The sequence below is a fragment of the Conger conger genome, chromosome 6 (genome assembly GCF_963514075.1).
Source record: "Conger conger chromosome 6, fConCon1.1, whole genome shotgun sequence".
Lineage (NCBI taxonomy): Eukaryota > Metazoa > Chordata > Actinopteri > Anguilliformes > Congridae > Conger > Conger conger.
In genome coordinates this window covers 28996664-29021733 of record NC_083765.1, presented here as the reverse complement: position 1 = coordinate 29021733, position 25070 = coordinate 28996664, and the positions used below count along the sequence as shown (strand labels likewise).

At 38.4% G+C, this 25070-nt stretch overlaps 1 protein-coding gene across 2 annotated transcripts in view; it reads right to left on the bottom strand.

The window, feature by feature from the left end:
* The window catches only part of tacr3a (tachykinin receptor 3a), a 38905-nt gene extending 14986 nt beyond the window's left edge, over positions 1-23919 (bottom strand). The window contains exons 1-4 of one of the 2 annotated variants that reach the window (XM_061246007.1): positions 23898-23919; positions 19641-19977; positions 12334-12522; positions 11571-11721 (exon numbers count right to left, since the gene is read on the bottom strand). In XM_061246007.1, coding sequence (XP_061101991.1) covers positions 11571-11721; positions 12334-12522; positions 19641-19977; positions 23898-23919 — 699 coding nt within the window. Of the gene's footprint in view, positions 1-11570; positions 11722-12333; positions 12523-19640; positions 20009-23897 lie in introns of those variants that run through there. The other variant, XM_061246006.1, reaches the window with a different exon arrangement.
* Between the last annotated feature and the right edge of the window lie 1151 nt (positions 23920-25070).

Below are 25070 nucleotides of genomic sequence, written 5' to 3'. Positions count from 1 at the left end.
TAAATGGAAGTGTTAACCAACGCAAACATATAGTGAGCGCTAATATTTATTTTGGTGTGAATATGATGTTATGTCTCTGTGCAAGATGACGCATGCAGCAATATAACGTCTGGCCATTTGGCCTCTCATTGAAATCCATCAATGAGATAGGATATGGCTGTCTCCAGTTATTCTTCATATGACCATGCCCACCAAACACCCACTGCAGAGACATTCACATACTCACACACTGTATAGCTGTGGATATGGGCGGCTCAGATTCCGCACATTAATGCTAATCTAACACTAGCAAAATAAATCAATGTGGAATAATATGCAATAGTATAATCTTACATTAAAGGCAGGGTTTTTGAGTTGCAAAATAAACCCACGTGTAGTGCACATACAGTATATACACTAAACACTAGGACAGGATGAATGCATTCAATTATAGCTATTTCACATGCATGCATGAAAAATGAATAGCACCAACATTTGCATAAGGCACACAATACTTAAAAGTATATTGGATTGCTTTTTGATAAAATATACAGTCAAACATAGATTGTGAAAACCAAATGCCAGTTATGCCAGTTCATAATGTCCAGTTCAAGGTTGCCAAATTCTTAATCAACAATACAATTATCACTGTGTTGGTTGTTGATCCAATTAAGGATTAGGAGTGGTCCATTAAGTTAAGGGATTCAATTTCTCACTCCCAAATATGTGAATATGATATAGGCATATTCATACATACAATAAGTGAAGTCTCACAATTAACAAATTGCAATGACACCTTTGATCTCCTCTGCAATGTCTATGTAACTAAAGAAACTAAATAAGTCTGCTTTCAGTGTATTCTGTAGTTCTGATATATCTAAGAACCATTAGAAGGGAGAAAGGACATTATAGCACACTCACTCAAAACGAGTCCATAACAAATTCAAAAATCATGACGCCATTATGAATACATTTTTTACATTTTTATCTTATGAGTGCTGCACTATGTTTAACTTATTTCTAAGAAAAACAGCTTTTCCTAAAATAATTTTCACTTTAATAAAACAGTCCTACAATAGAAGCCCCTCATTTTACTGAGGACCCTTCACCACTCACTCCTAGAAGTTCTTGGACCCAAGTTTTAGTGACTGCATTAAATTTCAGTCGTGATCAGCTGAGCTATTGTCAGAGTTGCAGGTGTCTTTTTTGGCTTGCTGTCATCAGTATTGACCTTACCAAGCAGTGGAGATTACATTTATTTTCAGCTTCCATGGTTACCACTTGAAGCATGTTCCAGGCTTACTGCTTGTAAATCACGAGTTTACTTGAATGACTGGTGCATTAGCTAGAACATTTTAATGACAAATTGCATTAATGAGGCGGAATTAACATAGCATGCAGACCAGAAAAAAAAAAAAAACAGATCTTTTGAAGCATATGTGATTTACACAGCATGCTGTACTGTATGAGAACAAGGTGGCGCAGAATTTATTTTGCGATACATGTTTTGACATTAGATCACCAAAAGTTGAATGCTTGAAACATGCATTATACATATACTAAATTAGACTTAGCGCAAAGATTTTGCCTGCATACATTTCACATAATCAATTTGATCATGTCTGTATCAATCCAAGCTGTATTTGTTTTTGTAAAATGAAGTCAGTTTAAGCTAATAGTTCAATCCTCATGTGATTGATATAAAAGTAATTTTATTAGGGTGCATGAAGTAAAATAATATTTAGTTCTGTATCCAAATGCATCTGGAAAGTTACCCTTACAACCGTATATGCAGATTAAAATAGTTACTGATGTACACATATACAAATGGAAGTGAGTCGAAAGTTAAATCACAGAGACGAAGGATGGCAACGCATTGCAAAATCGCTCCTTCCAGTAGTGGAGGTACCAACAATCTTCCGCAGGAGGAATTAAAAAATGGCAGTACCACTCCATGCGGAAGCAAGCATCTTGCTGCATCTGCGCCAACAAGCCTGCCTCTCCCAGCCGGGGTTAATCCGTCTTATCCGCACAGAAGATCCCAGATCTTCCTTTGCTGACCCGTCCGAAGCTCTTTTGGCAGCTGTCCAAACTCTAGCCAAGTTCACCGAAAGCCTCGACAAGCCAGTCCGCTCTGTGGAAGCCTTGACCTCCCAGTCTGCTGGTGTCAGTATGCAAGGTGCAGCGAGTCAGTTCATGTTTGAAGGTGTTGGTTTCCTTCTTACCGGCTAAGGCAATTCCTTTGCCTTCATCTTGTAGGCTATACAGACCACCGCAAACTATAAGCCATAATCTTTTGGGGTGCTCTTCTCGCAATCAATGTTATTTCACATAGTTTCAACTTGAATACATGTTTGTGTTTTATTCCAGGTTAGTACAACACCATTGTTGACTTTGCGTCTGCTTTGAAGGTCAGCTTTTCTTTTGGGAGGATGGCTCATCGCCACTGCCCACAGGCAGATCAGCATCCCCTCCTTGCCGGAGGGGCCATTTAAAGTGATGGAATTATCACCAAAACTATTCTATTTTATAAGACATTTCGTTATTAAATATCTCAAACTTTAATTCTGGGGTCTCTGTGATTGAAATTGAAGTTAGATGAAGTTTCAATCACAGAGACGTAGGATGGCGACGCATTGCAGAATCAACCAATCATCAGCATTATGTATAAAATAAAAATGCCCATTATAAGCGTTTTATAAAGTTCATAAGCTTCTGCCTCCATCCCACATCACCCACCACCACCACCACCACCAAACAAATCTAACTCACATATTAGTCCTACTTAGAACTAATTAATGAGATTCAATTACCGTGCACCCATAAGTGATTACTTTCAAAGATTAAAGGCAGTGGAAAAATCTCATTTTTATGATCTTATTTCTCATTGGTTTTGTGGAACTTAAATAATCCCTTTCCCAGACACAATTGTTTGAGAAACCATTTTGTATCTGTGATATTTCAATCAAGGGGATGAGTGGGATGAGCTTAAATGTGGAATTATAAGATAGGCATGTCAATGACCTTTGAGCTTATTCTCTCAATGCTCTCAAATATACACATTTGAGTGGACAGATATTAACCAATGAGAATGGTTTATTGTACCTGAAGGCCAGTTTTGGGGAAACTACTAATTACTTCAGATAAAAAGTACTACCGCCAACTTAAGATATGTAAAACTTACATATCTTAACTACCCTGCACCTCAGACTACATGGTCTGCCATAAAACAATAGTATTTTTTATTGATTTTCATTGTGCCTGGACTGCAAAATTAGGGCTCTGAGCAAGGACACTTCTCTTGTGAATTAATAATAATTGTGGAATTATATGTTAATCTACATAATCAGAATTCAATGCACACATCGCATGGCTAAACCGAAAGAGGAAAATACTGTAGACCACAATCATTTTCTCTCTGTTGAACAGAATTGTCTACTCAACATGGGGACATACTGCTATAAAACCATATAACCTGTGTTGACAACACAATACTGAATAAAAAGAAACAATGCAGTACCAGCAGAAATTGCACAACAAAATGTTAGAGCTCAGCCTGTTTGGCTCATTACAAAGTTTAAAAAAAGCTTCAAAAGTAAAGGAATGCAATTTCAGAGGCAATTGCAAGTTCATCCGCCTCTGCCATTTACTTTGGTCACTCTCGCTCGCCAATAGCCAAACCCATTTTAGACGACAATCACTCTGATGACAGTTTTTAGCATTTGAGATCCCATCCTGGTGGCTCCTGGTGAACAAAAATCACTCCAATGTAAGGCTAAATGGATTTCATATACCTCCACATTCTTCAACCTAATGGCTAAAGAGATGAACTAGCATTACCATTGTTCCTGAAGTATATGACCTCCAATTGTGTCTGTCAGTTAGCATATAGAGCTGAGCACTTGTGCCTAGAGCAGGCATGCCACCACAGAGATAGGAATCTAATCTGAATGGTGCTGCTGGAGACTGCGACTGGGAATCCATGCAAGTCTGCACACTAATCAGCTGTGACATCATCCAGGGAGGGTTTTAGTAAGTAGGGTATTACCTGATTGCACTGGCTCCTTTTAAAAATGTACTTCTTTCTTCTTCTTTTTTAATAACACAAATAATCAGAGCATAGTGGGACAATTAAACAGGAAATAGGCACACAGATACTTCTGTCAAGTCTCACCGATGCAATTACCTTGTTGTATTACATGCTTGTTTAAAAATGCATGCAATTTAGAATTATCCCCTTTTTCCAGTAGAATATTAACATTTAAGAATCCATCTGTTAAATTTTGCATGACATCCAGCTGTCAAATAAAGCTGTCTATTCCCATGAAGACAAATGATTTATCTTCGGCACAGATCTCAGTCTTTAATCCAGGCATGCTTTTGTTTAATTGTTGGCCTATCGTTATCATCTTTGCATGATTTATTGTTAATTTGCAATTTGTGCTAAATAGATAAAAGGGTACCTGTACCAATAACGAGCATATACCTAGATCTGTTCAATATATCATAGAAATAACTTTTCCCATTCTCGTAACATAAATAATTCATACATAATGACATATTTCATTTATTTTATCGGACTACGTCAGTCCCATAACACTTCAGTGAGCAGACATATTGCCAAATACTTGATTAAGGTGTGACATCAACTCGCTGCGTGCCAGGAGTCAATGTGTGTTATACGCGATTGTGCTGTAGGTCCCATAATATCATATGAAGTTTCTGAATAATTTTCACCACTCATAATGATGCCTAGATAAATAAATAAAAAACTTCTCTGCATGATTTTTGTGTGTATTCGCCACTGTGTTTACATTGGATTTATCATTTTCCGGTTTGAGCTGTCAACGAGTGACGTCACACCTTCGTCAAGTATTTGGCAATATGTCTGCTCACTGAAGTGTTATTGGCCGACGTAGTCCGATGAAATAAATTAACTATGTTGTTTGCTTATGCTTACTAGAATGATATATTGAACAGCTGTAGGCATATGCTCGTTTTTGGTACAGGTACCCTTTAAAATGACCAGGGTGCAGTGTACCAGATGGATACTGCTACAGTCATTCAGTTAAAAAGCATATCAAAGATAGGTACACTCCACCATCCAAGTCATACATATCCCGGTTTTTATTTTTTTCTTCTTTCCAATTGCACAGAGTAGCCATGCCATATTATGAACCCTTAATCAACATGGTATAGTATGAAATCATTAATGTCACTATTTTGGAAGCCTTGTTGGGATCATAATTATAAATGCATTATGCAACGGATCACTTATGTCTGTGATCATCAGGCCAAATCTATACCAAGTGGCAACAGTGCATACTCTTGAATTATTTTTAATGATAGCAATGAATGCATTATTAAGAGCGTAGTAAGTATTAATAAAAATCGTATGCTGTCGACCTGAGCACATGGATATGATGAAGCAATACTTCAAGAGCGGACACGCATCATAATCTCTCCAGTCTCATGCCCCATGGGTGGAGTTTCAATAGGAAACAAGTCTTTAAATGAGCACAAAACATAGTCATATAGTAAAATCATAGCAATTTTCAAAATACCAGAAAGCTGATATGTGGCTTACTGCATGGGAAACAAGCTTACCCAGATTTGCACTTTTATTTAATTGCCAAGAAGCCAGTGGCTAACAACAGGAAACAGCATTAGCCTATAAAACGATGTCTCTAACACAGGTTCTGCAATGGGATGTTAAAAACAATTATTATCACTAGGTAGTCTAGTTAGTTAGTCAGTCCAGCTAGTTACTTTTCATGGATCGATCATTAATGTAGTTACATTACATTACATTAATGGCTTTTGGCAGACGCTCTTATCCAGAGCGACATACAACGAAGTGCATACCCATAACCAGGGATAAGTGCGCTGAAAGACGCTAGAGGGAAGTACAATTTCAACTGCTAACTGCACAGCAAAGATAAGGACCAGGGCCTATTTGATTTTTTTATTTTATTTATTTTACTTCAAACCGCAAAACGCAAATGTATGAACAAACCCCCGTAACTAGCCAAGCACTGCTTACCTAGCCAAACTAAAACATCCTGATACACAGTTAGTTGACGTGGGATTTAATAAACTAGAAGAAGATGTCAGGGAATGATACCCTCAGGCGATTGAGTTGGATCATTTGAGTTGGATCATTTGAGTCATTTGTTCTCTCTTTGAGTCCTGTTCAGTTTATTTTGCCGAAATACCTGTGCTGGTCTTTAAATATAATGATTGAATGTAATTTGCTGACATTATTATTTATTAAAATACTGGCGACCTGTCCAGGGTGTATTCCTGCCTTTCGCCCAATGTATGCTGGGATAGGCTCCAGCCCCCCTGCGACCCTGTTCAGGATAAGTGGGTTAAGATAATGGATGGATGGAAAATACTAAAATTGCAATTATCCACAACGACTCTCAATTGAGCGAAATGGCAGACCCATGCTTGCTTTCCTCATTGCATGGCTCTGCCTACATGCCTACAGTATGACGTGTTGCCGACTGGATCTTCAGTGATCCTCATGGCTGCATTATGAATGTTTTATGAAGCTATGGATAAAAAGTAATCATTGCAAACTTCCTCATTTGTGTCAAAGATTGAGAGTTCAGACTAGCATTAAAAGGATAGAAATAAACTCTCCCTGAACATTTTTATCCAATTTATGTTATCTGACAGAAGCACCTTAGGGCAAGAGCCTGATCTCTTGTTTTAAAGAGGAATAAATTGGTTTACTGCCTGCCTTCCTCAAATGACACTGACATCTTTTAATCTGGGACACTTAAACCAGGCCCAATGCTATGCGTTGTAGTTGTTAATTTTTCACAGACAGAAAGGCAAAAAATAACAAATCTCTTGGCTGCACCTGTGGAAACAACAAATGCCATCCCCAAATCCTTAAAATATTTTAAAATATATTCTTACATCAAACATGCTCTCCAGTTTTGTAATATTACGTATTTCAGTGTAGTTTTCCTGCAAAAATGCATACAATTTATGTTCCTGTTTTACAAACATGTTTGCTGAATATGGTAGAATCGATCAATCAACATTTGTTTAAACCATTGGCTCATTCGATCGCTTATTTTTCTCTTTTCTCTTTTTCTGCTCTTTTTTCTATTCCTAGCTCCACCATGAGGAGGGGCTAGCAAAAGTGGCAAAATTAAGGAATAAAGAGAGGGGAAATCAAGAAAACCTGAATTAGACAAATGTCCTTGCGCCTTCGAATGTCAAGCAATGTTGAAGACATGTCCGCAAAAAATGAGCTGATGTTTTCTTGCTCAAAGGAAAGATTTGGAGTTCCTAAGTTATACTTCTAGCTCTTAGAAGGAACATTTAATGGGTTGGAATATCCTTTAAAAGGCAGACCTAGATCAATTTCTAGCTCAGGAGCAAGAATAAGAAGGAGAACAAATTAATTAACCCCTTGTATTGCAAAAACTTTTAGTTTTTTCACAAATACATCGCAGTTAGTTTATTTAATGACTTATGATCTTGGAACTATGTGTACAAATAATAATAATAATAATAATAATAATAATAATAATAAATGCATCCTTGTACTTGATTGTAAGTCAGTTAAGGAAAATTTGTAATGAATCCAGGATAAACTTCCTGTTCTGTCTAGTCTTTTCACTAACACAGCCCCAGGATTTTTTAACTTTAAGTAATGCTGGTTTTGCAAAGTTGTAGAATAATCTATATTAAATTCCATTACAGTGCAGTCTCAGCAGTAACACATGCAGAGCCACCAAGCTACATTTTTTTAGCTTTAAAGATGGGGAAATATTAACTTCCTGTGTTGTTCTGTGCATACACTTTGTCATAATTAAATTCTCTGACAGTATTCACTGCTGTATTATTTGCAGATCCCGGATGCAATTTCCTCCAGTGTCTGAACCTTATTAAAGGTTTGTGAAAGAGGACACACAATACTTTATTTAACTGTCTGTTGACAATGAAATGGTAATGAAAGAGATGCTACAAAATATGATTTGATACTTCAAATGAACATTCACAGAATGAAGTTTCTTTAAATAGAAAACTCTTGCTTTGAAAAACTTTGCTTTATTAGATTAAACTATTCCTGTCATTCTTCTGTTAATATTGCACAACTCTTTTACAAACATAATGTGCAAACATATACGCACAGACAAATTTCATATCCTCCCGACTGTTTGAAATATCTGAGACATACACACTCACATACATGCACACACACACAAACACACTAGATTGCTAGTGTTACGCACTAGTATTGTTATTTGTAAAGGCTTTTCTCATATATCCTCCTTTTAGTGAGTTATTTATTCCTTACTCTTCTCCAAGATCTCTATAATAAGTGTTGTATATCTAAAACTACAATGGGAGGTAGAGCCATCACTATCATATGGAATAATCTCCCTAGGCATTTTTGGGTTTCAGACACTCTGCTTTTAACCCTTAAATCGAGTGGGATTTATTGCAATTTTCAATTATGCATTTACATCTCTTGCATAACCCATAATATCATTGTTTCCATGTGTCCTTTTGGAGACTCCAAAAACCTGGAAACCTGCCTAGACATAGCTTAGAAAAAGCAATGCAGAATGCTCCTTTTTGGTGATATTGTCATGGGATTTTTCAGCAAGAAAAAAGAAGCTTCCACTGTGTTTGAGTATCTGTAACTTTGTTTTAGTAATATTTAGACATACCCCCAAGCGTTACCTTTCAGAAGAAAGTAGAATAGTGCATGTTGTCAAAAGGGTTCAATAATAGTAACCATTTCATTTTGGGTATGTCATTTTCAAGCTTGTGTTAAGAATAGGGTGATACTTAATGGGTTAAGTGTCAGCTGAAAACATGCCTCTTTAGTCAATAGTTAAATGGTGGATAGTTCTGGAGATGGTTGCCAGGTAAGGCTAGTGATTACTTAGAAATTCATACGGGACTGGTGGCACTGAGCAGGCCTCAATGGAGCCAGTGGGGCTAGGTCCATGTGGTGTAAGTGAAGGGTGTCTGCAGCTCAATGGCACAGATGGAGGATGATAGCTTAGCCTAGTCTTATGACTTATCTTATGTAAGGTAAGGTGTATGACTGAGTTAGCCACTTCAGGACACTTAGCCATTTTAGAACATCAGTTTGAGTTGGACCTTTGGCACAGAATTATCTTTTATGTACTGATAATTTCTACAGTGCTAAACTATCTTTTTTGGTATTTTTTTCCTGGGGCTCCTGTCCCTCCCCTGCCTGGAACCAGCCCTGTCCCCTGCTCTGAGGCCACAGTGGGGCTATTCCATCCCACCTTCAACACATCCTGGAGCTGCAGGTGTCTCACCCTGCCTCTGTAAAACAGCCCTGTTCCACCCCACCTTCAACACATCCTGGAGCTGCAGATACCTTACCCTGCCTCTGTAAAACAGCCCTGTTCCACCCCACCTTCAACACACCCTGGAGCTGCAGATACCTTACCCTGCCTCTGTAAAACAGCCCTGTTCCACCCCACCTTCAACACATCCTGGAGCTGCAGATACCTTACCCTGCCTCTGTAAAACAGCCCTGTTCCACCCCACCTTCAACACACCCTGGAGCTGCAGATAACTTACCCTGCCTCTGTAAAACAGCCCTGTTCCACCCCACCTTCAACACATCCAGGAGCTGCAGATACCTTACCCTGCCTCTGTAAAACAGCCCTATTCCACCCCACTTTCAACATATCCTGGAGCTGCAGATACCTTACCCTGCCTCTGTAAAACAGCCCTGTTCCACCCCACCTTCAACACATCCTGGAGCTGCAGATACCTTACCCTGCCTCTGTAAAACAGCCCTGTTCCACCCCACCTTCAACACACCCTGGAGCTGCAGATACCTTACCCTGCCTCTGTAAAACAGCCCTGTTCCACCCCACCTTCAACACACCCTGGAGCTGCAGATACCTTACCCTGCCTCTGTAAAACAGCCCTGTTCCACCCCACCTTCAACACACCCTGGAGCTGCAGATACCTTACCCTGCCTCTGTAAAACAGCCCTGTTCCACCCCACCTTCAACACATCCTGGAGCTGCAGATGCCTCACCCTGCCTCTGTAAAACAGCCCTGTTCCACCCCACCTTCAACACACCCTGGAGCTGCAGATGCCTCACCCTGCCTCTCTTAACTTCTAACTATACTTCCCCTCATTTGGATTTCCTACTTTTCCAGCTAGCTTCTTACCCATTTTATACATTTTATTTGATGTAATAGATTTATTATTACATCTTTTGTATATCCATTCTACCTTTACACCTTGCTGGCCAGCAGTAGATAGGCTGTCCCTCGATAGCCGGGCTCCTCTAGAGATTTCTTTGTCTTGGGAAAACACAGTGACCCAGCTTCAGGCACACATTATTATTTTGTTCTATTTTCAGTTTTCCTTCTGAATCAAAAAGACCCTTCCCTTGAGTTTCAAAATCTCTCCTCTCCTCAATTATGAGTGCTTTTATCCTGTGCAATGTGCATGCTCTAAATCCTTTATTAACCAGCTGGGTTCACATTCAGGAAACCTGCAAAAACAAGGTATAATTCACTGTGGCCATTACATATCCCACAGGACTTTTCAAATCATTTTTTAATAATCTTTTTAACTCCTTCCTGTCTCAATGGACTGACTAATTCAACTCACTCTGATTAATTATCAGAATTTAGCAAAATACTTCATAACTGTTAAGCTACTTAATTCTTGGAATCCCTTCATGGTTTTTCTTTTTTTTTTTGTAAAGTGGAAATATGGACGGAACATAAACTGTAGATATATTTGGTGATGTTGGCCCTAGGCCTGAAGTTGGGTTATAACTCATCCCAGACCAAGAAATCTGGAAGGCTTTATAGTAGCCTGCACTCCAGATTGGAACTTGATAAAATGAAATGAGCAACTCACTCACTGTGCTCTGGGAATTATGGATGAAGCTCTAAATTACTGCACATAGTATTTACTTTATATTATGACTATAGTTATACGCTTGGTGATTCATTATTTGGATCCGGGGTGACCAATGACAGCCACATCTAGTCTGCTAGGTGTCCTTGTTACTCAGCACATAATTCATAAATCAAACAACTTTATTGCACAGGCAACTCACCTGATTTTATGTCTCAGGGCGGAATTTGTTGGTCACTTAAATGGTGAAACATAAATCGACAGATCCTATGGCTTTCAAGGACCCCTGAACTAGAGTCACAGCATTGTTCCAGAATTAGCTCAACTGTATTACCTGCCAGTGATTTCCTTGGCTTGCAAATCTATTGCATCCATTCAAGTTCCAAGCAAGTTGAGGGTAAAGCAGCACGGCCCCTGAATCCAAAGCTGTAATTCTCCATCTGAACTCAGCTCAAACTCTTGAGAAAAGCTCCTTTGTGTCTTTGTGAAGAAAGGTCCCTATAATTAGCACAGCAAGCGCTCTTTGACCTGTTCAGTTGGGGAATTAGAGTCCCCAAACATCACCTTGCCACATTTGGTCGGGTTGGGTGGTGAAAAATGTACAAGATTGTATTTGTTGTAATTGCTCAGCTTCCCAAAGTGCTTATATAAAGTCCCTCCATGTGCGGCCTGGACTGAGACTGCTCCCTACCTTTCGCTTGGCTCTCAGCTGTCCGTGGTAATTGTCTACTGAATCTCCTGGGATCTCGCCTCCCCATAAGGTGATTCCCACCATGGTGTAGGTGATGCCCATCACCACTAGGGGCAGTATGTACACGAGCACAGTCACAATGATGTGGTACCTGTGCAAAGAGCAATACAATGTAAAATACAAACACATACATATGCTAGTCAGAGATTACATAGTATCAAAACCGCAGCTGTATGAACACTATGAACCACTATAATCATGGAAAATAATCTTGCCACCTTTTCTCAAGGTTAAAGGTACAATAGGTAATTTCAGACTTCTAACAGTCAATAGAGGAATAACACCTTCAAACCACTACACTGTTTATCCATCCCCCCTCTCTGTAAACACACTGACATTGAAACGCCATTGGCTGTGGCCATTAGAACCAATTTTCAACCAATGAGCTTGAATTATTGTACTTTTTTACAATGTTTTGGTAAAGTGTGTCAGGCCGTCAACATCATATTTTGAAACCAGAATTTAAGGACTATAAGCACAGGCAGAGGGTGAGTCAACATGTAAGTGAGCCTTTTTCAATGATTGGAAGGGATTTACAACGTCTTGTAACAATGTTTTAATACGAAAAAATCTTATCTATCGTACCTTTAAGCATTTAAACGTATGTCAGGGATGAGATTGATCCAAATGTTGACTGATGCTATGGTTTGGATTGATTTTGAAGATTGCTTTTGCACAGAAATGAGAATCGGCAGGGCCTCACATGAATGGGTCCTCAGCTGGGTGTGGCCAGGCCACGTAGCAGAGGGTCCGTCTGGGAATCTTCTTGATGGTGGAGTAGAAGCACAGAGGGAAAGCCAGAACAACGGCCAGCACCCAGATACAGATGATCACCACTTTGGTTGCCGTGGCTGACAGTCTGGGTTTCAGCGGATGGATAATAGCCATGTACCTTCACAAAAACAACAATAAAATGAGACCACAACAAGGTCAAGGGTCAGATATCAAGAAATTGATGACATCGGGGCAGATGGCAAGCAAGGTCTATGCTGAACTGCATAGTGCCTCTGTGTAATATTAACATTTTAGAGACCACTACTATGATGGCATATTTTGAAAAGCACTTCTGCTGTCTGTCTGTGGAGACTCAATGAAAAATGAAATCTGTTTGGAGACTCAATGAAAAAACCTATGTAAAGTGTCATATTCCATACAGACCTCTGGACTTACAATAATGTCTCTGCAAGCCAAACAATGAAACACTCCACCTTTATGCCAAACATCCAAGGTTCTATGTCTTGAAACTTTATTTTTAAGAAGGTTTCTGAGTCATCCAAATGAGAAGAAATATGATTGTTAAAAAGAAAAAATTAGAAAGGTTACTCACATTCCGTTTTGCAGCACGTTGTATTTCATTTTTGTCATAGTATGGAATTGACAACTTATTTTACTGGCTATGTATTTGACCATGTCTAAGAACATGACATTGCAACATGCCATGTCTCACATCATCAAATATGGAATATATTTCAAATATTGACATTTTAAATGTTTCACATTTTGAATCTTTGAACCCTGGTTATTATGGAAACTTTGAGTGGAAGCAGCAGTGAAGTTTGTAATCTTTTATTAATTATTTAATGGAAATGGTGAACAATAACCAGGCCACACTAAGTTGTTTGCACTTGGACTTCTCTGGCTAATGGCAGGTCAAATATGTACACTTCAAGTAGTTCTACGTATATAGCAAACAAGGAGTCTAGGAAGATGTGACGCTCTTCAATATCGTTGATTTGTTCTCTGTAAATAATCTCGCTGGGAGATGCTACTCTTAGATGGTGATTGAGAGTAAATCGCCATGGTCAGACAGGCAGGAAATTTGCTTTCATTCACCTTTAAAGAGAGCTGTAAAAGAACTGATTAGAAGATTAGAATGGCAGGACATCCAACTCAGGTCATGGACCTGATCTGGCCAATTTCAGATGTTTTCCATTTGATGTAGCTCTGTGAAAATCATGGTCTCACGGAAAGGGATGGAGTCAATGTGAATGTGTGTTTACATGTGTGTGTGTGTGTGTGTGTCTGTGTATGCCTCCAGACACATAGAGGTACATCATAAGAAAAAAGAAATCTGAAACAGATGGGTTCGCAAAAATGCAGCGTACTGAATTAATCGGTTAATCCACTGTGACTGTTCAACTGAGTCCATTCAGCTTGATGTGCGAATGGTACAAAATCACCACAAATTTCACTAAATTACCACAGCAAGTTTCTTTGCTGCCACAAACAAAACTTTAATTTAGGAGTATTTGCATCCATATTTGGTGATCCATGTAGGAATTGTATCAATTTTTATACATAGTCCCCCCATTTTAAGGGACCAAAGGTAATTGGACAGTTGGCTTCTCAGCTGTTTCTGATTATTCCGCCATATTCAGTCACTTCCTTAGTGCAGTTAAAAGCTTTCAGTGTTTAGTGTTCATTCTAGGCATTTAATGGTCTTTGCAGTCTGTTATTGGCATTTGGCAACATGAGGACCAGAGTGACAGTCAAGGAAGCCAGAGAAGAGACATGTGCCATACAATATGCTTGCCAAAATAAACTGTGTATAAAAAGGGACGTAATTTCTACACAAATCACTGAATATGGATGTAAATACCTTCAACGGTATTTGGAGTTGGAGCACAGAGCCAAAAGAACAGAAAATACTTACTGACTGCATTGTAGTTACAGCACTTTCATGCGCAGCCATTCCTTGATTCTTGACCACTCAGGTGTACAGTTTGGAAAATACACTAGATTAAATTGATAGAACGTGGATAGCAGCATGAGCCTCAGTGCTAAGCCATGTTTAAATAATAGTATTGGAACTGGTATAATGGCCCCCTAGAAGGGCAAATTCCTCGTATGTTGTACTAGTCCTATAAAAGTGCCAATATCTGAAAAATTATTTAATGCACACACATGCTTGGAGACTTAAATTAAAGAAGAGGATTGTACCATTCAGAGATTTGAGACATAATAAATAAATTTATGTCAGAGCAGTGTACACAAAAGATGAAAGCAGCAACCACTTTTTCTTTATGGCCCACCAGATCTGGGTCAAGGCACCAGTGTAACAAGAGAGAGGTTGAGGATTTGAACCCCAGCCTCTCACTCGTCCAAAGATTTGTTGAACGAACATGTTACCAGTCCTTTAAAGACAAAATTGCCTCTTGCTATTCAAGAGCAATGACATTCTTTTAAGTTTGAGAGTTATGTCATCAGGGAGCATTGTGGTGGTAACCTGCTATGAGCCTTTGCTATACTAGCCGCGCTATTTCATAGTACGTTATATATTATGATTATACATAAGGAATTACGAAATAAACATCGATGTAAATTAGAAAACAGTTGTAGCTTCATAATGAGGTGGGATATTTGGTTCCATAAATATGTCTGTATAGAATAATTTGCCAAAGAAAGTTATATTTCTATCAAATCTGAAATATGTTGGCCGGAGGTGCAATAAAAGTGAGCTAAAAAATATTGTTTTAAAGTGTTTATCCATACAACTTCTGAATTGTTTGAGAAATGGTATCAAGAATTGTTAGAATATGCCTTTTATTGTCAGAATCTATGGTGAGGTGAGGGGCAGGGGGGAGGCTGATGTTTTATCACCCTGTTTTGCAATTAAGAGGCTGATAAGCATCTAAATTACTGAGCCTTTTGAATGAATACAACAATAATCTGGGATGTCAATGACTCATCTCCAAGCGGGCAAAGTGGATTGGGTTAATACAAATCTCTTGACAAAAGGCCACTGCGGTCTTCATCATTCTGCTGACATACAGTTTTGTTTTGTTTGGACCATAGGGGAGACGGGAGCACAAACTAACCCGGGGCATGTTGAAACATAGGGATTTTGTGTACAGTAGTTGCATTTGTGCAAGAAGGCATGGTTGTTTTCACTTACCGTAAATCCTCAAATTATGGCCGGGGTCTTTTATTTACTTAGGCTGCACAAAGCATAGGCCTTTATTTGGGGCAGGCTTGTATTCGAGGCAGGCCTTTATTTCTTATTAAGCTTCTGTTGTAGAATTTTATTCTTAGAAATAAAGTAAAAGGCTACACTTAAAGTGGGCCAACACTGTTCAACACTTCCTGTAACCGTTCAGAAATCAATTAGTGTAGGCTAATCAGGAACACCGTTTGGTAAGTCAGAGTGTCAGTCTTAACAGACTTAGTTTATTGCAAATATTCTCAAAAACAATAAATCACATGCAAGTCCAGAATCTATAAAATAACAACTTGCCAGACACGCCTTCATGAACAATAACAAATTAGCGTAGATAACAGCAAGTTAAGGATCTTTTTTTCCTAAAGTGCGTTTTATTGTGAGACATGCGTTTCGTTTGGAGCAGCATACCGGTAGGCTATCAAAAGATTTTCGCTTTGGTTTGGGATTTAATTTACTTTTGGACTGTTTGATTCTATTGCTAAATGTTGGGACTGAGGGGCACTGAAATCTGGGGGGTATCTGATGGTTCACTGTTAAGTTTTATGTAGTTGAAAGAGTGTTGGGATTTCCACCCGTCTGTTTATTGCGAGCCAAGGCAGCCGCTTTCATTCATTCATTGAACGTGCGCTGTGCTATAAATACATGGAAACCATATTGCGTAGCCAAGTAGCCTAAATTGAGTAAATTTAAAATTTTGCCTGATTGACTTTTTATTAAATTCGTAGGCTGGAATGCCTCGCGGCAACAATTGTGTTTATATGTATACTGCTTCAGCCTTTGGCAAGCTACTCAGAAGGGGGCGGCAAGCAACTGGCAGCTTCAGAGCAATGTGTTGGAGACTCATGGTGTAGGACAATGACTTTTCATTGGCAACAGTATTAAACCAACCAACAATATAAAATATTAAGAAGAGCTCTTTTATTTCATTGAGTTAAATCGAAACAATGTCTTCTAGTGCTCATGGCCCTACTGTAGGCAATATTACCTTGTATTTGGGGGCCGATTAACTAATGAAGCTTGAACGCCACAGGCTCCAAATACACATCATTGAATCAGTATCTTGTGGGTTATAAGGTGTATATGTTTCACACATGACACTAGAAAGCAGAAACTGTGAGCTATGCAAAAGTACAACTAGCACAGCTGGGGCTTGTTTTTTGTCATTTGTTTGTTATTTACTTTATTTCTTTTTAAAAAACTGTCAAAATTGTGACACAGCATTGACACATTGGGAATGTCTCCTCCTCAACAACTTAAATCAATAGCCAGTGACATTGGTACTCTGTACACAATAAAGTTTTCCATTTTAAATCAACTCACATATACTGAGTTTATTTGAGTCCACTATGGTCAGAGTGGACTCCTATGAACTCTATTGGAATTGAATTAACACTGGTCATGTATGATCCACTTCATCTAAATCCCTTCATCCTCCTTCAATCGTCTTTTCAACCAAATGAAATGGAGTATTGATCAAGTTTAGAAAAACAATCCCTGAATGCTTAACAGGTTTTGCAGGTACAAAAGTGGCCAGGCATGATGAGCCATTAAAGAGTGGAGGAAGTAATCTGCACTAAGCTTTGTCTGTGACTTGTTTGAGTAACAGGATATAAATCAAGGTACCTTACTTAAAGTACTTTCATTTATTTGCTTGTCAACTACACCCACCCAATTTACAGTTTATAATTCTCAGTTGAAATCAGTGTATTACCTATTGACCTAACTGTTCAAGTTGTGAAGGCAGTTCAGGGTAGGCCTTGATTGAGATTGTCTCCCAAGCATCTGTTCACATATTGACAAATGCGCACCCATCCTAATGTCGTTTCGGGATAAAAGACTAGATATTGACAATGTTTACCTTATTTTACTGGACTCTGGCTATGTTTGCATTGATGCCAACTGCTCAGTATAAGAAGCTCAAATAATAACAGGAAAATGGTATGATTGACCACACTTCAGTATACATAGAGTTTGCAGTTGGTTTAGCAGTTATTAGACCCACAGGATTATGTCCAGAGGATTACACACACAGTTTGTGTTTATATTATGGTAAGCCTGTGTGAGCAATGCAAACTGAATGAATGGCAAAATAATTCAACAAGTGCCTTCCAGGGTAAACTTGGTCTGTGCTTTTTTAGCCGTTCCCTCGTCCACAAAGTCCGACAAATCCATCTCTAGTGGGTGTTCTTTAGCGTTTGTGGAGCTTAATGTGTGCTGTGACTGGGGAAAGCCAGTGCTTAATGTTGCTTCACTATGAGAAAGGCTTTCAGGGCTGAAATGTCAATACTGTCAAAATGCATTTGAAGGATGTTCAGTATAACAATAGTATTTCTGAAATGTGCATACATTTCCATATTTGCAATCAAATTTGTCAAAATGAATACATAGCCCCATTTAGCAGACTTTTTTGTGGATCAAAATATTGTGGACATTTAATTTGCCAAGCTGCATTGTTTGATGTGGAGCAAAACCCTGAGAAAGCAACATTTTCTTTATAAAAAAAATTTATTTTTTATTTTTTGGAGCTGTAAATAAACATAGCCTACTCACTGCTTCACTATGCATAGATGGATCTGGAAATGCATTTCAGAAACACACAAATGGTGTAATGAGTTTAACAATGTAGTAAAAATGGTGCATATCTAGTAATAATAATAATAATAATAATAATAATAATAATAATTCATTGTCTTGCTATTGTATGTGGCCATACAATTCAAAGCATATTTATCATATTTCTTGGTACAATTATTCAGTGAGAGTTCCTGGCTCACTATCACCAAAGACATCTAATCTCTCCATTACCTTTGATTCATTCAACTGATTGACACCAAGAGCTTTTCTAAATGGGGCATCCACGCATATATGCACAAACACGCACACGCACACTTCAGACTGACATCACCCCTTTCTCCAGGATGCGTATCAGATGGCAAAAATCTAAAATTTCCTAGATCAGTATCCATGCTGTTGCCTTGCAACATAGAACTGTTGAGCCTATATCCAAGTCTATAACATCTACCTTCTCTTGATTTTTACGAAAGCTACAGAAATGTTTGAGTGGATTAAGTGCCGGCTGTTTGCCATTGACCACACTTCAAATAAGTGATGGCGATGGGTAACTAAACACGTTTAGAAAATCCTTGCAACAGTAATCCGTAGACTAGTCAACATATTAGAACGCGTGCATGTGCACGTACAGCGTATTGGAATCAATATGTACGGTAGTATTTCTGTGAATGGGGAATGAGATGCATTATGGGTATATGCCCGATTCAGCTCCAGGAACTGTTTTCTTTGCACGCTGTTGTTAGATTAGAAGCCTAGAAAAGGGTTAAAACTTTCATCCCAACACTCATTATCTGTACAAACTCTAATCAAACGTGGGGCGTGTCCCTCTACGACGTGATTTAAAGTCCGCTTTAACGAAATGGTAGGAACCGCGCAACAAATGCGCACCGATCCTAGAGTCGTTTCTGGATAGAAGACTAGATAATTTGTCTCTCATAAATGAGGCTACAATTGCTTAAGGTGATTTGTAATTTTATTATTATTATTTTATTTATTTATGGGTTTTTTTCAGTGAGCTTTCACGAGGGTGTTTAATAAATATCTTCTGATTGCGTATTTGCCAGTAACATCGCAAAGCATAAATTGTAAAGGTCCTCATGCCGATGAACACTAGGCTACGCGCTTGCGAATGACAAGCCACATCGTTTACAAAACAGCGCATTGAACGCCAAACGAATTAATAAATAAATAAATTAATTAATTAATAGGTTAATCCTATTTGCCTGGAACATTACAGTTACTATCGTATAAACACGTAAAGCTGAGCTGAACTGGAATTTCTCCAACTGGATCGCAACAATATTCTACGCACAGACTGCATTACGTTTCAGACTTTCAGATCCTTAATGTGTTCGTACGATCAGGAAACAACGACCAATGGTTGTTGGCGATAAAACATTTTTTTCATTATCATCATGATCATTTATAGGGTAAAGGAGCTCCTCGTTACACATTGCTCTTTTGATATTAATACTTGTGATATGCAACTATGCCCTTACCTGTCGACGGCTATCGCAGTCATGGAATAGATACTTGCAAACACTGCGGTAACGGGGAAAAAGTTGTGGAACTTGCAGTATGATTCTCCAAAGTACCATTCACCATGAGCGGCATATATGAAATTAATGAGAGTATTGAAGGCGGCCATCGAAGCATCGGAGAAAGCCAAATTCAGCAAAAAGTAGTTGGTTACGGTTCGCATTCGCTTGTGGGCCAGTATTATCCATATCACAATCAGGTTCCCAAAAACTGCCACCGCAAGCACGGAACTGTAGGCGACAGACCACAGCGCCACTCGCCACGGCGGCTGAACAAACTGGTTCGTAAAGTTCCCAGTGATGTTTGATGTGTTGTTTGACGCTTCCATTCCAAGATTATATTTTCTTTGTATTAAAGTCGAAATCTTCGCAGAGTCTCTTTTCTGAGTCGATGCGCACCGTACAAGTTTCTTTGCGGTGATCCACACAGCAACTGGCTAAAGCGCACGGGAACCCTTTGATCTAAACTGACAACTAGAAGCTGTCAGCTTCAATGTGGAGACGTTTCGGTCATTCGATTGCTGCACTGTGGTACGGTTATGAGGGCAGTTTCTGAAGGCAGTGGATGGAGCGAATGCAATCAAAACAGATGGTAGGCTATGCAACAAGCAGCAACAAGTCTCAAACCGAATAGCCTGCTAATGCGAATCCAGTTTATTACATTTACAGCTACAACGTTCGGTTTTAATCAGCCATGCCCACAGTGACGCGTCGGAGTAACTGGTTACTGGTGCACAGACGGAAGTGCATCGATTTTTTTGTTGTTGGATGAAAACCGACAGCGGGGCAAATAGTGCTGCACAATGGCAATATTTGACATTGGAATTCGACAGCGACAAGAAATTCCACCCGCTTCGCAGTATTCTACGATATGCAGTGAATAATAGTAGACACTTTTAGAAGATGCCTGGGTAGCTCACCGGCTATACCAAATAAAAACGTCCAATTATATAGACTGAGATATAATATGTAGTGTGTGCGCGCGTAATTATGATGATGATGATGGTTGTTATTATTATTTTGGTTGTTGTTGTTGTTGTTGCTGCACTTGATAATTATCATAATAATCATATAATGTCTGCTTGCCATTTGTATTTTCTGTAGAATTATTTATCTGTCTATTGTCATAAATTGCACTAAAAAGCCTGGGGGTGGAAGTGTTGTTTCAGCCCAGACCATATGAGAACTGTAGACCTAAGGCTGGTATATGACAACAGCTTTATTTGTGTCCACCACCCATCACAATCTCCCTGTGTCTAGAGTAGAGTTTAATGAGAACCACAATGCAATGAGGCTGGGACACATTTAACAGGCAAAAACATATACAGCAGGATGCCCAGTACTGGTGATCATGATGATTGATTAACTCCACCCACCTACTGGTCCAAGTCCTTGTGCTCAGGCTTACTACCAGGGAGAAATCAGGTGTCAGGATAAATATATGGGAGTCAATGGTACAGTAGGCGGCAGATTTTGATTACATATTTGTGGTTTCCTCAAAATTGCAAATTCAAATTCAACTTCATAAACCAGTCCAAATGGCTCCTATTGTGCATGCTCTTAGCCAGTAAGTTAACTGCACTACACTCATGACAACCTCATCACTCCTTAAAACATTTTATACATGCAGTACATCCAATTATAGATTTTTTAGTGTATGCTGATGCTTCATAATTGTTATAATAGCTCTTTCATAAGCGTTTCACATACAATTATACTCATTACTTGCTTCTACTCACTAGGGTGTGCAACCAGATGTACCTGAATAAATATAACCAGGATATCAAAGTGTAGACAGAGTTTGCATAGTCACTTGTCTGGATATTTCAAGAGAACTAAAAACTAGAAATAAAAACTACAACAGTGCATTACAATAATACCGAGATATATGACTGTGCACTTCATGTAGTTTGATGTGCTTCACTTCTTTGTTCCTGTATTACTGCATATGTTACATACAATGCCAGCTATGCAGGGAATCACAATGTCTTAATTCTATGCCCAGAAAGCCATGGAATAATTACCCAAATATGTATTATCTGAAAAATATAGAGTTATTGTTGCAAGCAGACTGAAAACAGATAAAAGTTTGAAAACACAGTGTCTTTAAACGGGTAAGTAGATCGCAGTTATTACTTACTACCTTACTAGCCCAATTGTACTGGAAAATGTGTTTTTCCATCAAGCTCATGCATTTTATCCAGTATTATCAACAGCCTTATCATAATACAGTTCAATCCACAGCAGATGTACATTTGCATAGCTTTCACTTACACTTGTCCAAATAATCAATCAAGCTAACGAGTGACCAACAAAATGAGAAGCTTATTTTAATAGTTTATGTGAAGATCTGGGTTGGTTGCAGATGGAATATACGCCTGGGACGACCAATGTGCTCCCGCCATGAGTGAATGGGGCCAAATGCAGACATTCAAGCCTGGTGCTTTCACAAACAATAAGGGCTCTTCTTCGAATGACATCACTTCAGCATTCCTGGTTTGTTAAGATTAGATTTGGGCTGTATCATGCATTGTTCAAGCGTAACGTTTTGAAATGTGGCCCTTTTTTTTTTTTTTTTTACTCCTTCAGACCAAGCACATGTTTGTTTTTTTGTTTTTTTCTATATAACTGAATGACATACATAACAGTCTTCTGATTGCTTATTTAGTAGACGTTAAAAAATTATATATATATATATATATATATATATATATATATATGGCTCAACTGGTTGACATTTGAAAGTTACATTACACTGAATTGAAGCATGGCAGCTGTTGTCGAATAACATTCATAAGAGTATTACATACATATTTTTAAACATGAATTTATACATGTGATGTATTGCACAGTGAAATCTTTATGTTTAGCATTATATGCTTAATAGCCTATCGTGTTTAGACACAGTCATTGGGCCTCATTTATCAAAGTGAGCCAAAACTGGAACATGGACTGGAGTAAAACAGATGTTCAGAGGTTGTGTGCTATACCTTCCCCCCACTGATACGTGTTCCTCCAGTGCCCCGTATATAGAATGTGTGTGTTCATTTTACTCTGAATTAGACATGAAAACATACAGATTATGAAAGCCCAAACATTTCTCCAGGAATATCAGATCAGTCGGAACGTATTTTTAATGGAACTATATACGCAACGGTATTGCTAACGTTAGCTACTAGCCATAATGCCCCACTGCACTAAGGTTAGCTAGGTAGCTTGCTAGTTTACGGTACACCTGATGACACTGACACAAGTAATTTGTCTTTGCTGTAGACGTTTATCTGGACACTGGCAGATAACGTGCAGGTATCGCAATGAGTCATCATTTGCTTCACGGGGTTTGGAGGTCTTGCTGGTATTTCGATCTGAGGATGTTGCCTTGCCTTTTTTTAGTTCCTACTCCATTCCAAATCCCTGAGAAGGTCAAAGGACATTTTAAAATCATTAATTTTGTTTTATATTGATAGGCTTCTAGCAGCGATGATGATAACATTGCGTTAATTTCAGTTACGAAGTAGTTAACGGTGATCTACAATATTAGTAATATTACAGATAATTTAGAGTTTTTTCCACGCAAAAATAACTCCACTTAAATCGAATGGATCCCGACACAACACCATCCATTCTGTGGGTAATTAACAAATATATGTGATTTTTTCTAATTTCATGACTGTACGTTATATTACATTTAGAATTCAACCTAAAATTTCTTCATTTCAACGATGAATTGTCCATAGACTTGAATGAAGAAAATTGAACGTTCTAAATAAAAAATAAAAAAAAGTTACAAATGTTATGTCAACATGAGACTGTTGTGTTCAGGAACATTATCGCATCCAGGTCATCACTAGATGACAGAGACTAACACAGCAACTTGTCTCAATGTCCATCCAAAGTGGAAAGCAAGCACAAGCAAGTACTTTATAAAAAGTGTCGGATACATTACAGCAAGGGCAGCAACAAAATGACCAGCTTGATTGGCGTACGACGTACGGTACAAACTTACGGCTAAATCACCAGCTAGTTTAGCTATCTTATTAGGCTAGTCATAAATACCAACACAATGAGTTCAGTAAGCTAACCAGCTAGCTCTAGCTACACAGAAAAATGGCAGTGACAGTGTTAATGCCAGCTAGTTAACTTGCTTAATATTTCTCATTACACATGAGAGAATGTGCAATTTCGCAAGCTAGACGGAACTTAATATGCAAATACTGTGTTGATGGCGTACAGTTGCCATCTCCTTAAGATTTGACTGAATAAAATATATAAAATATACTTTTAAATCATGCATGCATGATTGCATGCTAGCTAGAAAAGCAAAACCTTTGACTGAGAACTCTTAATTCAAACAAGAATGTATCATTCGATGAACGGCACTTAAAAGTGTATCGTATTGTAATGTAACTCAAAATCTTTAACTTTATATCTTCATGTTACAAAATTGCTGTGTAACTGCTGACAAGTGTTCAAGGCTATATCTGAGCCCTCCCACTGAAGAAATTTCCCTTGGCTACACAAGTCCTCAATTTAATGACCCTTGTTAGTCAGCATTTGTTGAAGCATTTAGGGTTTGTTTCAACAAGAAATGTACTCCACAGTTTTTGATTTGTAGTCAAGCAATTCCCATATGGTTAAAGAGCATATTAACCACTTTTATTAATCCCTGGCCCAGGGCTTGGTCGGTAAGGGTTTTTTTTGCATTCATTCATTTTTTTGTGGGTGCCCTTATCGTTGAGTGACTGTGAATGCACAGTAGTTAGCCATGACTGGTCAATTACTTTTGGACAAATATGAATAATTATGTATAGACCCATATACGTACATACTGTAGGCTATATATCTTCTTCTTCATATGAATGAGATCATAGCAATATACAATCTATACTCTACAATATACACTTTAATGTGGGATCTATCAATTATTCACACTTTAAAAAGGTATACTATGTAACGGCACAGTTTGTGGGCAAGCTACGTTGAAAGAGTGATACAAGATATGCGATGCCAAATAGGACACATGGGACATGGTGGAAATAATGCATGCTTGAGAAAAGTGCAAATTAAGTATATTGCCTAGAAGTTTAATATGCAAAATTGGCAATACACTTTAGAGTTACTACTCTAAGATTGTGAATTCTTTGAGTGTTTTGAATCTTAAACAATCTGTCCAGTGGTGAGTACATGTTGTTTGCCATAAAATTGGAATTATACAGTACATGGCTGTAGAAGTTGTCTGGGATCTGTGCTGATACCTTGACAGAGAGTGGGCTGATATTAGCGTTCTGGCTGATCAATTTAATTTCCTGTCTTTTGAGGCTTTCTGGAAATGCAAACATTTCAATTAAACATAAAACTATGTTTAATTGAAATGTTTGCATTTCTAAATGT